The 18,370-nt window shown below is 41.6% G+C and overlaps 1 protein-coding gene across 1 annotated transcript in view; it reads left to right on the top strand.

The window, feature by feature from the left end:
* The first annotated feature begins 10,404 nt into the window (after positions 1–10,404).
* LOC137359232 (deleted in malignant brain tumors 1 protein-like) overlaps positions 10,405–18,370 on the top strand; it is a 28,116-nt gene continuing 20,150 nt past the window's right edge. Inside the window, exons 1-2 of the mRNA XM_068025291.1 lie at positions 10,405–10,538; positions 17,980–18,012. Coding sequence (XP_067881392.1) covers positions 10,493–10,538; positions 17,980–18,012 — 79 coding nt within the window. The 5' untranslated portion in view covers positions 10,405–10,492. The remainder of the gene's footprint in view (positions 10,539–17,979; positions 18,013–18,370) is intronic.

Below are 18,370 nucleotides of genomic sequence, written 5' to 3'. Positions count from 1 at the left end.
AGATCATTGAAGGCAGCAGCAAAGTTAGATAAGGTGGTTAGGAAGGCGCATGGGATACTTGCCTTTTTTAGCCGAAGCATATAATATAAGAGCAGGGAGGTTATGATGGAGCTGTATAAAATATAAGTTAGGCCACAGTTAGGGTGCTGTGTAGAGTTCTAGCCTTCACCTTATATGAAGGATGTAATAGTACTTGAGCGATTGCAGAGGGGATTCACCAGGATGTTGCCTGTGCTGGAGTATTTCAGATTTGAAGAGAGACTGAAAAGGCTCGGGTTGTTTTCCATCGAGCAGAGAAGGCTGAGGGGGGACGTGATTGAGGGAAACAATATTCTGAGGGCATTTATAGGTCAGATAGGAAGAAACGTATTCCTTCAGCTGAGGGATCAATAACCAGGGGGCATAGATTTAAAGTAAGGGGCAGGGAGTTTAGAGGGGATTTGAGGAAAAGAATTTGAACCCAGAGGGTCGTTGGTGTCTGGAACGAACTGCCTGAAGATGTGGTAGAGGCAGGAACCCTCACGACATTTAGGAATTATGTAGATGAGTATTTGAAACGCCCGAGCATACAATGGTCCGAGCCAAGTACTGGAAAATGGAATTCGAATAGTTAGGTGCTTGATGGCCAGCACAGACACGTTGGGCCAAAGGGCCTGTTTCTGTGCTGTATTACTCTATGGCTCTCTGATTGACCACCGCACAGTCCCTCTGGAGCCAAGGTCCTGTCTTTATATTGAGGTATACTCACCATTGTAGTGTGTGGCACTGTCACGACGCTAAATGGCATAGATTGCAAACAGATCTAGCAACTCTAAACTGGGTAACCACGAGACGCTTTGTTCAATAGGCAACAGAAGCAACAGCAGAATTATATTCAGCCATAATGTTTAACTTCATGGCACGGCATATCCCCACTCGACCATTAACATCAAGCCGTGGGATCAACCCTGGTACAATAAGAGTGTTGGAAGGCTTCCCAGGAGCAGCAACAAGCATACCTAAAAATGAGGTGTCAGCCTGGTGAAGTTACAACACAGGACTACTTGCATACCCAACAGTGGAAGCAACATGTGATAGACAGAGTTATACAATTCCACAACACACAGATCAGCTCCCAGATCGATGTCTTCCCCACCAGTATTGCCAGCCGTCCTGACTCCCAGACCATCTCCAAAATGCTTGAAAATTTCAGCCTGTTGAATCAGGCAAGGCTTCCAGCCACATGACACACCAGATAAAATAACTTGTAGAAAAAACAAGTAAGTCTTTTGGTCGATGAACTCAATTTTCCCACAATTCATATAAAACTCCTCCTCTCCCATCCCACAAGCTTTGTGTGCTCTCTTAAACCCAGAAGCTCACAGTTGAAAAATCTTTCTTCATACTGTCCCCACTCACTTTCCTGGATGAGTGCAGGTCTAATAACACTGAAACAGATCTGCAGTCCTGCCGCATCCAGTCACGAATGGTGGTGGACAAATGATCAACCAACAGGAGGAAGAAGTTCCACAAATATCCACATCCTGACTAATAGTGGAGCCCAGCACATCAGTGCAAAAGACAAGGCTGCAATATTTACATTCATCTTCAGCCAGAAGTGCAGAGTGGATGATCCATCTCGATCTCCTGCTGAGGTCCCCAGCATCACAGATGTCAGTCTTCAGCCAATCTTATTCATTCCACGAAATATTAAGAAATAGTGAAGGCACCGGACACTACAAATGCTCTGTGCCCTGACAGTATTCCGGCAATAGTACTGATAACTTGTGTTCCAGAGCTAACCATACGCTGAGCCAGGCTGCTCCAGTACGGCTACAACACTGACATCTACATGGAAATGTGGGAAATTGCACAGGTATGGCCTGTCCACAAAAAACAGGACAAATCTAACCTGGCCAATTATCGCCTTATCAGTCTACTGTCGATCATCAGCAACGTAATGGGAGGGGTGATCAACCATGCTTTCAAGCAGCTCTTGTTCAGCAATAACCTGCTCACTGGCACTCAGCTCTTGACCTCATTACAGCCTTGGTCCAAACATGGGCAAAAGAGCACAACGCTAGAGGTGAGGGGAGCGTGACTGCTCTTGACATCATGGCAACATTTGACTGAGCATGGCATTAAGAGGCCCGAGAAAAACTGGAATCAAAGGACATCAGAGGGAAAGCTCTCCACTTGTTGGAGTAGTACCTCGCACAAAGGAAGTTGGTTGTTGTTGTTGGATCTCAATTATCTCAGCCATAGAACATCAAGGCAGTGTGCTCGGCACAGCCATATTCAGCTGCTTCATCAATAACCTTCCCTCCATTATCTGGTCAGAAGTGGGGATGTTCGCTGCTGATTGCACAATGTTCAACATCATTTGTGAATCAGAATATACTAAAGCAGCCTGTGCTCATATGCAGAAAGACATGGAGAACATCAAGCCTTGTGCTAATAAGTTGCAAGTAACATTCACACCAGACAAGTGCTAGTCAGTGACCATCTCAAACAAGAGGTAATCTAAGCATCTCCCCTTGATGTTCACTGGTATTAGAATTGTTGAATCCCCCACTATCAATATCCAGTGGGTGACCGTTGACCAGAAACTGAACTGGACCAGCCAGGTAAACACTGTGGCTACAGGCGCAGGTCAGATGTTAGGAATTCTGCCTCGAGTAACTCATACCCTGTCTCCCCATTGCCTGTCCACCATCTACAAGGCACATGTCAGGAGTATGATGGAATACTCTAGACTTGCCTGGATGGGTGCTGTTCCAACAACACACAAGAAGCTCGACACCATCCAGGAAAGCAACTCGTTTGATTGGCACCCTATTCACAACCTCCAGCATTCACTCCCTCCACCACCGACACACAGTGGAAGCAGTGTGTATCAAGAACAAGGTACACTGTGGCAACACACCAAGCACATACCAAAGCCGCTACCCCTACTACCTAGAAGAACAAGGGCAGCAGATGGATATGAACACCACCACCTTAATATTCCCCTCCAAGCCACTCACCATCCAGAAAAATAACAAGACAGTCGTTCCTTCACTGTCGCTGGATTAAAATTCTAGCACTCCCTTCCTATAGCACTGTAGGTGTACCTACACCCCAAGGAGTGCAGCAATTATGGATGGTCAATAAATGCTGGTCTAGACAGGGACGCTCACTCCCCATGAATGAATAATAATAAAAACAACAACAATCTCTCCTGCCCTCCGTCCTATCACACATCTTAATTTTATTTCTTCTTGCCACCTTCTTTTCAGTTTCTAATAAAAACTATTTCATTTCTAACCTTTTCCAGTTCTGATGAAAGGTCTCAGACCTGAAATGCTAACTCCGTCTCCACAGATGCTATCAGATCTGCTGTGTATTTCCAGCACTTTCTGATTTAAGGTCAGTGTTTATTAGGTTGCCTGAGTGTCACATTATTAACAGGGACCCCAGAAAATGACAGTGTTGGCAGAGAGATCCTCAGATCTTTACTTTCATACTGCGTTCTCTTAAGTATTTGAGAAAGTCTGAGGAGATCTTGCATGTATAACATAATTTATATAGGTTCTTTGCTGAGTATCAGTGCTTACTGCAAGTTCCTTGGTTAGCGCTACCATTTCTCAGTATGTTCATGTGTAAGTGCCACTGTTTACAGGATCGATCAGCTCCTCACAGATACAAGATATTGACCCAAATATCTTCAATCCCCACCATTCTGTGCATGTGTTTCAAGTTTCTCTGACAACCAGTTGCTGTCAACACCCATGGCTCATACTGAAATTGTCAGTCTGTGATATCTGCAAAACACACCTCAGGGGGACAAGTCTATCAGATTGGGAAAGTACCTGACACATCCTCAGAAACCAAAGAGTGTGTGGCAATGTTATGGGGGATTTACCTCGTTTCAAATCATTTTTGTCCAGATTGACAATGCAGTTTGTGGAATTATTTTATTAAATGTCCATTTCTGGGGAGTTTTTGTTTCATTCTATGTGAGATCCGGAGGAATTAATCATTTGAACATTTTCTACCTGTGATAACTTTACAGTGGCTGCTCAGCTGTGTTCATTTATTGATCTGTTTTAGTTCTTCAGACTCTTTTCATTACCCAGATTTACTTTCATTCCCAGAGAAATCAGGCTGACATTAAATGTTATTTATTGAGGTACAGTGGACAATTTATTGAAGCAACTGTCTACCTTCAGATCCCCTCTTTGAATTGAATCACAGCAAGTTAACTACTGACATTGACACAGGCTGCATTTCCAGTGATCGGATCGCAGCGAGTTAACACTTTACATTAACACAGGCTCAATCCTCCTGACTGTATTTGATTCTTAACAGTATTCCTGCTTCATGAACCTGGACAGGCAACATCACATGGGTTCTTCTATTTTAAATTAAAACCTCAGCGAGAATTGATGCTTTGGTGTATCTGACTTTGCTGATTGAATTGGACTCAGAGTGATTTATCATGGCCTGTTGATATTGTGTGTTATACATTTGGAAATTGTACACAGATTACAGATATTCTGTGCTGTGATTCAGTTTTTGTGATAAGAGGTACGTTTACTTGCAGACACTAAGCTGTCAAATATTTCCAATGAATTAATGATATTGCCCAGAAATTCTTCCCCCGATACTTTGTCCTTTTGGATTTTAAACAACGTAATTTCAGATTCCGAGTTTTAATATGCTGCTGCAGTATCTTGACATTACAGAGCAGCAGGCAAGAAAAACGGAAGCAGAGAAATCACCACAACGCCAGGTGCTTCCTCTCATTTCAACAGAACAGAAAAACACACAGTGGCTGTTCTGAGGTTCTGCAGACTGTGAGCTGCTTTTCACATATTTCGGCAATGGAAAGCCGTTCCTGACTCCAAGTGATCACCTTCCAGAAAACAGATTCCTTTGTTTTAGAGGAAACACATCACATCCCTCCCTGTATAGTTCAACGATGGTGAACATTCACAACTTATGATGACCACTCAGTGTCTCAGTGTGTTCTGCGTCTCTCGACAGTCTCAATTAGAGATCACATTTCCTCAAATATTTGGCAGTTTTCCCAATAAAGCTGCACAGTCCTTATATGGAGTGCAGCAGTTTTGAGAGGAATGTCTCAGATACACTCTGCTGTTCTACAGTGGGCAAATACAGCAAAACTGAGCAGAAAAGCAGTGATTGCTGTTTTGCTGGTAATGGTGGTAATGGTAATCGAGGTGGCTGCCCTGGGCAACAAGTCAACATTTGACCAAGTGTCTGCCGAAGAAGATTACTTTCCTGATCCCATCATATTCCCATTTGCCACTCTCTCCGAAGTTATTTATCTATTGTGTGTATGTATTTATATTCAATTGCAACCTAACCACATTTCTCTATGACATCAACTTCTTTAAAAAGTCAAAATATTGCAGATGCTGGAAATCTAAATCATGAACTGAAAATGTTAGAACTACTTAGTAGGCGAGGTAGCATTTTGAGAAAGAGAATTTTCTTCAGAACAGGAAAGATTTGTGCTGTAACAGTGTTTCAGTAAGGACAGAGGCTGGGAAAATGGGAACAGAGGAAGGAGATAAAGAGAGAAACTGTGATGGGGTGGAAGGCAGTCGTGATTAAATGAAGAACAGAATCATTACCAGAACCTGCTGTCAAAAACAAATGGGGGCAGTAGTTCCCACGTGTTTATTTTTGAAGTTGATGCTGAGTCAGAAAAATTGAAACAATGTGGGCGGCTGAACACAGAGGGGTCAGCTCTGAGTGGGACAGGGAATTGTAATGGCAAGTGAATGGAAGCTACTGGGCATAATGGAAGAACTCAGCAAAGCAATTGCAGAATGTATGCTTCATCTCCATGGTGTTGAGGACAATTGTTAAGAAGTAATGCATTGATTAAACAAAAACAAAAATACAAATAAATCACTGTTTGTGGTCCTGACAGTTGAAGGAGAGAAGGTGAAAGGGCAGGTCATGCATCACCAACACTTGCCTGGGGAGGTGACATTGGAAGAGTAGTGGGTGTTTTGAGTGAAGGAAGAGTGGGTCAAGCTGTACCTTCAGAATGCTGAAAATAGAGCAGAGGATGTCTGGTGGGAGCATTGTGGTGAAGTTGGCAGAAGTGATGGAGGATATTTCATTGAATGTAGAGTCTGGTGGAGTGAAAGTTGAGGGTAAGCGCAACTTCATTATGGTTAAGGAAGGATGGAAGGAATGATAGTGGAACTGGAATGGAGAGGTTCAAAGGCCCTTTCAGCCACGGTGGCATAGAGCTAAATACACTTCATTCTAAAGCACACTTCTAACTGGAGAAGAGTAAAGGAGAAGGTGGAAAACAAGATCAACAACTTCTTATTTATGAGGTGTCCTTACATAGTTAAAATTTCCAAGTCATATTATCAAACACAATTTGATAGCGAGCAGCGTTAACAGATATTAAGTCAGATGACCAAATGCTTCGTCAAGGTGGTAAGTTTTAAGCAGCATCTTAAAGGAGGAAAAATATGTAGAGAGGCAGAGGTTTATGGTGGGAATTCCAGAATTTCGGATCTTGGCAGCGGTGGAGCGATTAAATTTGGGAATGCTCAGGTATCCGGAATTGAAGGAGGACAAATATCTTATAGGGCTAAAAGAGATTACAGAGATAGGGAGAGAAGAGCTCATGGGGAGATTATAAAATAAACGTGGGAATTTCAATATTGTTTAGGTGTGTGACCAGAAGCTAATGTGAGTGTAGAGGTGATGGATGAACGTCTCCTTGCGAGAGTTGTATGTAGGCAGCAGAGGTTTGGATGTCCTCAGGATGACTGAGGATGCAAACAGGGAGTTTGGCCACGAATGCATTGGAGTACTCAAATCTGGAGGTGAAGATGGGGAATTAAATGCTGCACTCTCTGGATGAAAAATGAATTGTCAGTTAAAGGAAAAGAGAAAGAAGAGATTCATTACAAATTCCAAATCAAGAATATAATCTCAAAACAAATAGAAAGCAGAGTGCACAGGGAGAATTGGAAAAGAATACAAGAAGGACAAAGGGAAAGCATGGAAAAGATTAGCAGCTAAGAGTAAAGGGGTTCAGAAATCTTGTCAAACATATACAAGTAAAAATAAAGGAACGGTGCAGCCGATTATGGAGAAGCAAATAAATATTCCTGTCGAGGCAGAGGGCGTGACTGAGGTACAGAATGAGTAATTTGCAACTGCCTTCAAAAAAGAAGAGGCTGAAATTAATGTCCCAATCGAGGAGAGGGATGCAGATATCCTGCATAGGATAAAATAGATGGGAACGCGTTGCTAAACAGTTTGTCACTAAATGTCGACAACATCCCTGGTCCAGATGGGAAGCATTCTGGGAGATAAAGGAATCTGGGTTGGAGATAAGATCAGGTCTGACCACAATGTTTCAATACTCCTTGTACATCGCACTGGGGCCAAAGAACTGGAATTTGGCAAACGTTAGACTCCTTTTCAAAACGAGAGGAGAGGGTAAACCATGTGACTACACGCTAATCTGTCTAACCACAGTGAAAGTTGAGAGATCTACTAGAGGCCTTCATCAAGGACAAAATTAATTCTCACTTGCAGAAGCATGAGGTAAGATGAGAAAAACATCTCGGATTTATAAAAGGCCAATCGCGTGTAACTTAACTGATTGAGTTCTTTAATCAAGTCAGAGACTGAAGTAGGCCTTGTGTATTTGGGCATCCAATGCTGACGAAGTACCTCATAACAGACTTATTCAGAAAATGGGAATGCATATTATTAAAGGGAAGATGTCAGCTCGAGTAGTCGATTGGGTAAGAGATAGGAGGGAGGGAACAATGGTGAATGGATGCTCTTCTGACAGGCGAGAGTGACTGTTGCCCGGGGGTTCGTCTTAAGATTATTGTTCTTACTTTCTTCATGCAAGTTACATAGACTTGGGTTTAGAATGTATAATTTTTACATTTGTGGATGGTGAAAAACATGGCTCTGCATTAAATCGTGAATATTATAATCGCAGACTTCAGGGTAGACAGTCTGCTGAAATGGGAAGATCAACGGTAGATGCAATTTATTGTGGTCAAGTCAGAAGTGATGTTCATTGTGACAGCATCATGTCAATATAACATAAATAGTACCATTTGCAGGAGGTGCAAGAACAGAGGGACAGGGGAATGCATGTTCATAAATCTTTAAGGATTGCAGGGCAAGTAGAGAAGCTGATTGAGAAAGTGTACGAGATATTTGATTTGAAAATGGGGTTATTGAATTCAAACATAAAGGGCATCAAGCTGCTACTTAATAGATCAATTGTTATGACTCAGCTGTCGTCCTGTGTGCAATTCCGGGCACGAATACCTTGGAAGAATTTCAAGGCCCTGCAAAACGTACAAAGGAGGATTATCAAGAAGGCACCACGGGTGAGGGAATTCATTTACAGGGAGAGAACAGTGGCGCAGTGGTTAGCACCGCAGCCTCACAGCTCCAGCGACCCGGGTTCAATTCCGGGTACTGCCTGTGTGGAGTTTGCAAGTTCTCCCTGTGTCTGCGTGGGTTTTCGCCGGGTGCTCCGGTTTCCTCCCACATGCCAAAGACTTGCAGGTTGATAGGTAAATTGGCCATTAGAAATTGCCCCTAGTATAGGTAGGTGGTAGGGAAATATATAGGGATAGGTGGGGATGTGATGGGATTAGTGTAGGATTAGTGTAAACGGGTGGTTGATGGTCGGCACAGACTCGGTGGGCCGAAGGGCCTGTTTCAGTGCTTTATCTCTAAACTAAAAAAAACTAAACAGAATTCAGGAGCTTGGATTTTTCGAATTGGAGCAGGGAAAGTTCAGTGGGATAGAAACATAGAAAATAGGAGCAGGAGTAGGCCATTCGGCCCTTCGAACCTGCTCCGCCATTCATTATGATCATGGATGATCATCCAACTCAGTAACCTGTTCCCGCTTTCGCCCCATACCCTTTGAACCCTTTGGACCCAAGAGCTGTATCTCACTCCTTCCTGAAAACATATAATGTTTTGGCCTCAACTGCTTTCAGTGGTAGCGAATTCCACAGGCTCACCACTCTGGGTGAAGCAATTTCTCCTTCACTCTGTCCTGAAAGGTTTACCTGCATCCTTAGACTGTGACCCCTGGTTCTGGACTCCCCCAACATCGGGAACATCCTTGCTGCATCTACCCTGTCAAGTCCTGTTAGAATTTTGTAGGCTTCAATGAGATTCCCCCTCACTCTTCTGAACTCCAACAAATATAATTCTAACCGACTCAATCTCTCCTCATACGCCAGTCCCGCCATCCCAGATCTAACAGAGTTCAAAATAATGAGGGGTTATGGTAGAGTAAGAATGCGAACTTATTTCCTCTCATGAATACGTTTGTCATCAGAGATCATGGCCAGGATTTTACTGGCCCCCAGAGGCGTGATTGGAAGCCGGGAGGGGTGGGGAGGGGGCACGGAGAAAAGCGGTGTGTGACAAGGGACTTGGCAGGATGGGGATCCCAGCGCCTCCCCATCGTCCAGTGATCCTGGAGGCAGCATAGACCGACAAGAGCCTTCTCGCCCAATGGCAGATTGAGGATCTTCAGTGGCCAATTAAGGGACAATTATGGGATCATTCCACCGCCGCTGGGATCTTACCAGCAGCGATGTCCTCCACCATATAGAGAGGACACCTTGTAAAACGAAGCATTCTCCCTGTGGCCTTGTGGGTGCGGTGGGGCGTTGCCTCCTTCATGGCCAATTTGTGACGCACAGAGCACCCCCACCAGGAACCAGTTCATTCCCTGGGACCTCCCTCCACCTGCAGCACAAGAAAACCGCCCAGGCCCTCTCGCCGGGGCCTTGCGTACTGGCTCTGGTGACACCGCCTCACCTACCTCTTCTCTGCGGTTCCAGAGATGGGCCTGGGTCCGAGACCTTCTGTCGAACCGGAAGAATAACTAGAAAGGTAGTGAAGAGACATTTCTTCACACTAAGGCTTGTTTAGATCTGGAAAGCACGACCCGAAAGAGTGATGAAATCAGATTCCAGAGGAATTTATAAAGACAATTAAACAAGTGCTTGCAATGGAATAATTTCCAGGTTACGTGAAAAAGCTACATATGTGACAATAAATTAGACAGCTCTTTCAAAGGGACGACTCTGACTAAAGTAGCCGAATGGCCTTTCCTGTGCATCTATGAATCTATGATCTGGACGCCAGATCAGTGATTCATTTACTTTTCAAACTGTCACACGTCATTATCCTCGCAGGATAGGCTGGTAGTTGGAACCTGGGTTCATTTTATCCATTTATGGTCACATTTCGTCTCATTGGTGTATTTTACCAGCTTGTAATTCACGGTTCACACAAGTCAAAATCTATTGGTTATTTGGAAGAAAACATTTTTTCTGCAGAAACTTCTGTCAAAGAATTAATTTCCACAACAGCCAGAGTTTCAGAAGCTGCTGCAAGGAGCTCTTAGTGTCTGAGAACTGCGTTCGGGTAATGTTCTGTTCTCATCGCTGTACCCAGCGCCAGAACCATGATGCAAACCTTCCTGACCCTGTCTCTACTGCAGCTTTTGAACTGTAAGTTACAGATTTTTGAATGCATTATGTTATTTACTGATACACTGATTATTATTACAAGATGTATATTATTAATCTAATTATCATCTTTAATACAGAACCCATTCAGGAGATGTAGAAAGTAAATAATGCTTTATACATTTTAATTTTCTTGTGTAGAGTTTAATGAAATATTGGCACTTGTTTATTGCCTTCTACCAGCCGCTCGTACAGAGCAGACTGGCGTTGAAAATCTCATGGGTCGATTTAAGCAGGGTCTGTTAGAAAAAGAGACACTTCGCTGTTAGAATAGAATATGTCAGTGTCTGAGATCAATTTACGTAAAACGGATCTATTTTATTTTCAGTTGTCATTCATTGGGATGGTATGAAATGGATACTGTGTAATATAATTTGTAGTAGTTTCATTTACTACAAATTTTGGATTGAATGTTTCAATTTTAAGTTCTTTCAACTACAAATAGGAATAAACCCCCATTTATATAAAAATGCCTTGCGCTTACATAGCGCATTTTACGCCGTCAGGACGTCCCAAAGGGCTTTGCTGTCAATTCGATATTGTTTTGTAGTGTTGTCCATACTGTAATATAGGAAACGTGGCTGCTAATTTACACACAGCAAGCGCCGACAAACAGCAATGTGATAATGACCAGAATACTTTTTTTGTGTGTGACATGTTGATTGAGGGATCAACATTCGCCAGAGCACTGGGGATAATACCCCTACCCTTCCTCCAAATAGTGTACCTGAAAGGGCCGACGGAGCTTCGCTTTAACGTCTCCTCCGATGGAAAGAATTTGGGCAGTGCAGCACACCCTCAGCACTGCATTGGAGTGGCAGCCTAGATTCTGTGCTCAAGTCTCTGGAATTAGACTTGAACCCACCATCTCCTGACTCAGAGGCGAGAGTGCTAGCAATTGAGCTATTGCTGACAGTAATATTGTTTTGGTTACAGTAAACGAGTTTGGAATATTCTACATCTAATTAACAGGTATTTTAAATTCCCAGTTGAATTTGTATCGAACACAAAGACTGCGGGAGTTTGTTTTATATTTCCCCCTGTGTTTCTTATACTGACACAGCCAGCTGGAATTGAAATTCTAATCTGAGTATTTAAAGCGAGTCTGATAGAAGTAGAGCGCCGTCTTTGTTTGAATAGAGTGTATCAGAGTCAGGTGTAAGTTATCTCACTGAGTGCAGATCACCAGTCAAAACTACATCTACTGCCACCATGAACCGCCACACACATTTCTGAAACAGATGTTTCTCAACACAAGTGTTGTCTGCTCTCCTAGTGATACAGTTCATGAAACTAAATATTTTAAAATAATTTGTTCAATGTTGAAGTGTTACCTTCAATCTATAATAACCACTCAACTGGAGGTGGAACCAATATTTTTCAATTCGTTTTCATGATTAGTATAATTATCAAGAGCACTCTGCAAAAAATGATGTCACTGTAAGTTCCTAAATCATTGGGGAATTTGCTCTGTATTATTGATCAGTTAGTGATGATCTTCAAAATTAGTATCTTTTATATTAAATTAATTATTCTATTGCCTCCATTTTTTTGTACAGTGCCTGAAGATAGTTAAGTTTTCCCAATCACATATTTTCACACAGTGACATGTTGTGTGTAAAGAGTTAGCGATATTGTTCTTTATGATTGTTCCAACGGCTCGATATTTGTTGTTTTATTCCATTGATGATTCCATTCTGTTTCTCACTATTTCCCGTGTGTGTTTGGTTACATTTATCAATCTCTGTCTGTTACAAACTTTATTGGTTTACTGACAGGCCAGCTTAGTCCCAGTGTTGTCAGATACTTGATGTGTTTAACGAATTGTATTTCCGTGAATATTAACTAATTGGATTGTAAAAGCCTGTTCTGTGGATTATTTAAAGAAAATTGTATTCAAGCCACAGAAAAGATAAACAATGAATTGCACATGACTCCCTGTATCCGTTTCTCCAATCGCTAGTTGCTCAGAATCATTTTTAAAAAGCAGGCATGCTTTATGACAAAAAACACTGTGATTCATTGCGATCATATGAAGCGAATATTGAAATAGTTTATCTCATTTGTAGAATTCACGTTGAATACGAATCTTGGGCTGTTGGTTTGATTTTACATTCCATCAATATTAAATAGGGAACAATTATCCATTCTTTTGCGATCAAAAAACATTGTTTTTATAATATCTTGCATCTTATTAACACGTCTTCTAAATTCCCAAGTGGGACATGTGCAGAATTTTGATTTAAATGCAAAATTGAAAACAAATATCGTGGCAATTTGTGTTATTTGGTCCTCTGCGGCACTCGTACCGACACAACTGACTGAAGTTGAAATTCTAAGCAGATTATTTAACAACAGCAATCTAGCAGTAGAAAGTGATCACAGTGAGAATAGAAGGTCTCGGGGTGTGGGGTCGATGGTAATGCAGGGATTATAGAACAGCAGTCAAAGCTAAATCTACTGCTGACCGAAGCCACGCGGGCATTTCTGTCCCAGTTATTTCACAGTAGAAGTGCTGTCTGACCCTGTGTGATATACTGAGTGGAACTGAAATGATTTAAATAGTTTGTTCCACGTTCGAGTGTTGTACATGATCTATAAATATTGTATAATGTATTAACTGTAGCAGAACCAATATTATTTCAATTAGCATTAGTTATTACTGTCATTGTGAAGTGCCGTTCCCAAAGATAATGTTAATGAATATTCCAAAATCTCCGGACGATTTTCCATTTGTTATTGTTTACTTAATGATGACCTTGAACTTTAGAACTTTGTATTATAAATTCTCAACTTATTTCACATATTCATATGAACAGCGTCAAGTAATAATTAATATGACAGTTTCTCACTGTTTCCAGTGCGGGTTTGGTGACATTTGTTAATGCCTATCGACAGCAAATGCAGGTTCACGACAGGGAAACGCTCCCTTAATGTTATTACAGACTTCCATGATTAATTTTCTTTTGGTTTTGTGAAAGGGATTGCATTCTAAAATTCTGATTTTTAAGGTAATTTAAGAATATTTTCTGCAAGCCATAGGACAGAGAGAAAGTATGAAATCTATCTGACTCCCTGAAACTTTTTTTTAGCTATTAGCCCCAGATCAAAATCAATTTATGGGGCATGTGCATATTTATTTTGATTTGTCATTTATTGAAATCGTACAAGTGAATATTGAAACAGTTTCCTTAATTTATAAATTTGTCATTGAACACATTCTGTCCTGTTTGATTTTAAGTTCATCAAATTCAAATAAGGAACTGTTATTCATTTTTGTCGCAAAAAGCAAAAACGGATCTAATATTTGTCATCTGATGAATATTTAATTGCATTTCCAGAGATAATTTGAGTTAAATTTTGTTTTATTACCAAAATCAAACAGAAGTGCGGCAAGAGTTGGTTTTATATTGTTTCCTATGGCTCTCGTACGGACGCAGCAGACTGGAGTTAAAATTCTAATCAGACGTTTAAAACGGAGACTCCTGGAAGTAGAAAGTAGTCAGTGTTACAATCGAGTGTATGGGAGTCAGAACTGTAGAATACCGGGATCTGCATCCAGTTGACTCATCGCACATTGAGATTTCTGTCCCCGGAATGTCTCAGTGAAGTGCCATGTGCTGGAGAGAATTAGATTAAATAGTTTGTACAGCATTTGGAATATTCAGAAAGGACAATAAATATTGTACAATATATTAGCTGGAGGTGGAATACATATTGCTTCATTTTTACTGATTATCGATTATACCCTCCAGAAAGTATGCTGCTGTTTTCAGGCGATTTGGCGGATGAACAGTTTTATTTCGTCACTGACAATCTTCAAAACTATGTCTTTTGACATTAAATCATGATTTCTATTTCATACATTTATATGCACGGTGTTGTGTAATAATTAGTGTTTCTCAGTCTCTTTCTACATGATTCATACATTTGATGTAGTATTTAATATCCAGACGTATTTTGGAATCTCTTTCCACATATCCCAAACTTTATATATGGTGCGATGCAGTGTTTAATGAAAGATCCAGAGTTGTTTCCCAATCTCTGGGAAAAGGTGGAAAGTTGATCTGGGGCAATAGATCAGCCATGATCTTACTGAATGGCGGAGTAGTCTGGGTAGGCAGTATGGCCTAATCCTACTCCTATTAAATTCTTTTATCTCCTTCTACATGTGCCATACTCTGGTCACCTTGTGGAACAAATCCTGAATTTGTTTGCATATAGAAATTCAACAGACAGTGCACAGAACATTTTTTCTCGGTACTGTAAAGGTTCGATGCGTGTTTGGTTATTTCGAACCGTGGTAACGTTTCTTCAGACACTCGTTGATGTGTTATGGAGATAGATGCTAAACGTTACTGATAATAGTATTGACACACAGAATCCGGATTGTTTGATATGACTTCCTTCTGTCCAGTGCTTTGCTTGTGAGTGTAAGCTACAATAACTGTAATTCTATCAATTAATTTGCTTCTGAAATCCAAAATACCTCATTTATTTGTGGAAGTAGCTCAAATTTCAAGTAAAATAGTTTGATATAATATAATTATTTTGATTATTGACCCATCTAATAATCTGCCATTCGAAGCATGTACTCATAAACTCTCTGCATTGACTGTATTTTGTATCCCCTAAACCACCGCTGTCCCTGGTTTTGTAACACATTCAAGAGTTTAAATTTTGGGATTTGAATATCCAACGTTTGTCCCATTTCTGTTCACCTCCTTTGAGTTTATTGTTATTAATAATTAATATTTCTATATTACTGTTTGCAGTAATACGGTACCATAGTAATTTAACATATGTATAAAATGTTAAAATAACCTAACAGTTTTGCACTAAACCCATTAGTCTAAACATCAGGAAGGTAACGGTGTGAACACTGAAATCTAAGGCGTTGGGATCCGGGAGTCAGTGACAGCGGGACTGTCCATGCCAGGAGAACAGCAGCAGAGTTTTAGATCAGCTGAAGTTTACCTAGGGTAGGAGGCCGACCAGAAGAGTGTTGGAATAGTGAGTATATCCTCTGCATATATCGGAGATTTGAAAAACGGTACACAGAAATGCATTCAAACTTTTTCAAGAACAATAATGAGAGCAGTTAGAAACTGCGAGGAAGGATCTGAGAGCAAAATGGAGGAATCAGCAGAAATGAGGAGTAGTGCAGATAAATGGAAAAATAGTATTGATTGAGAAAGGGGATTGACTGAACATTTCTCTGAGACAGCAAGAGATAAACAGGCCGAATAGACAAGTATGGGTATCTCGGTTATAATTGTTTAAAATCATTTTCGGGATATGAGTTCGCTGGCCAGGCAGAATTTACTGAACAACCCTAGTTATCCAGACAGGATGACGGGGTGTTTTCTTGAACCACTGTCGTCATGTTGGCGACGTTGTCCTCCACCCATGTATTGTCTATCCCTAGTTTCCCTAAGAGGGTGTTCGTGGGCTTTCTCCTTGAACCACTGGATTATTTGGAGAAAAAATCCCACGTGACATGGATGGTTACAGGCTGAAATGATAAATGCATGAAGAGTAGGGGAAATGAATGAGTGGATTGAAGACGATTCACGGACTCTACAGAAACACTGAGACTGGAACCGTTTTTCAGTAAATACTGAAAGATTATTCCCCCCCTCCCCCACGTCTGTCATTGGGTGACTGGAAAAGGGGAATTTGTGGGAACTGACTATTATCAGGGAAAGTTAGTAGGAATGCTCAGGCTCCAGGACTGGGAGGAAATCACACACTCTTTACATTCCAGAATTAGGATCATTAAGAGACCAGTGAGATATAGTTGGGAAACAGTAACACATTCAAAATTACTCGGGAAGCACAGCTGAGGACAGGAATCGGTGTCCCGTTGTCTATAATATATCACCAGAGTATACAAAGAGACAATAATACATGGGAGATATAATTTCACCAGGGAGTTGGGGAACAGGTCAACACACCGCCTGTAGTATATAATTTTAGTTTAGTTTAGAGATACAGCACTGAAACAGGCCCTTCGGCCCACCGAGTCTGTGCCGACCATCAACCACCCATTTATACGAATCCGACTCTAATCCCATATTCCTACCACATCCTCACCTATCCCTACATTCCCCTACCACCTACCTATACTAGGGGCAATTTATAATGCTCAATTTACCTACCAACCTGCAAGTCTTCTGGCAGGAAACCGGAGCACCCGGAGAAAACTCACACAGACACAGGGAGAAATTGCAAACGCCACACAGGCAGTACCCAGAATTGAACCCGGGTTGCTGGAGCTGTGAGGCTGCGGTGCAAACCACTGCATCACTGTGCCACCCCATGTTGCGAATAGAAAAACACCTGGAGATCTGTGAGACACATTGTGATCAGTGGGATTGGGATCAGGTCAACACACCGTCTGTAGTATATAATGTTGAGAATAGAAAAACACCTGGAGATCTGTGAGACACATTGTGATCAGGGGGATTGGGTTCAGGTCAACCGAGTAACTGAATTTTTGAAAAGCAGAAACGCTTAACCAGTAAACGGGGGGACCATTGATCGAACATTATTAATGGGTAAAAGAACAGGGCACGTCGGTGATGGCAGGTTACAAGAGAATCAGAACTGCAGGAGCTTACTGAGAAACAGTCAGCACGGAGTTAGGAGGCTGACAGACCGTTAATCTTGTTTTGTTTCGTTTGAGGAAGCTATGTAATTTATTGAACGACAGAATAGCCCAATTACACGTTTACAGATACTTTGAAAGTTACAGGTGGAAGAATTTGCAGTAAATTGAAAGGCATTGAAATCTACCGCAGGATCGGAAAATCTTTAACTTGTGTTGCCATCCCTTCTCGAACTTTAGATCGGAAAGCTGAATTCACTGACAGTGCCATCAGTGTGGGTTTAAAAGGGTATCCATCACTACCCTCTTCTCAGGGTATCTACATACGGGTCATCAATGATCAGAGCACCATCAGCACAAATTTACAGGGCGATTGGGAATGGGAGTGGCACTAATTAGACTGCTCTGACGAAGAGACAGCATAGGCACCATGGGCCGAATGGCGTCCCTCTGTGCTGTTTCATTGTAAGATTCTATAAGGGAGAGGACCATCACCATCGCCTTCTCAGGCACCTTCACACTGGTAATACATGAAGCCCACCCACCGTCAGCACAAGGAGAGAGTGTATCCGGATGTCAGTGTGTGTATATGTGAAAACAATTCTGGATATATTTTATCCCATTACCAATATTAATGTTGTGCAGAAACTGTATTTTCTGTTTTAAGGAATGAAATCACAGATCCCGATATAATTTCTTCTGCAAGGCACGGGAATAATGACCCTGCAGTTAGTTGTATTTGTGTTTTTTCTTTCTGACAGTTTCATTCATTTCTTGCCCCAGTGAACTCTAATTGTTAACTTCTCATTTCAGGCAGACCTGGGAACAGTAAGGCTGACCCGTCAGGTAATCGCCCTTTATTTTCACACTATCTGCTATCTCTCTGCTCTAATCCATCCCATTAAATATGAAGCTTGGGCGAAAATCTCAGCATTTTCTTTGATCACGGATTAACCCGCTGCCCAGTTGAGAGTCAGAAAGGGAGGGTGTCCCTCATACTGTGACTGAAGATCTTTAATTTTAGCTGAGAGATGAGTGCTGCCTTCATGCAGAAGGACAATAACTGAGGGTCTCTGAAAAGCAAAGTGTGAAGGATCAGCTCCACTCACACTGTTACCTAGCTGAGAGATGACTGCTGTCTTCATGCAGAGGGACAATAACTGAGGGTCTCTGAAGAGCAGAGTGTGAAGGATCAGCTCCACTG

This window comes from Heterodontus francisci, unplaced genomic scaffold, assembly GCF_036365525.1.
Source record: "Heterodontus francisci isolate sHetFra1 unplaced genomic scaffold, sHetFra1.hap1 HAP1_SCAFFOLD_124, whole genome shotgun sequence".
NCBI lineage: Eukaryota > Metazoa > Chordata > Chondrichthyes > Heterodontiformes > Heterodontidae > Heterodontus > Heterodontus francisci.
The sequence above is the reverse complement of the archived record's forward strand: the minus strand, read 5'-3'. Positions and strand labels throughout refer to the sequence as shown.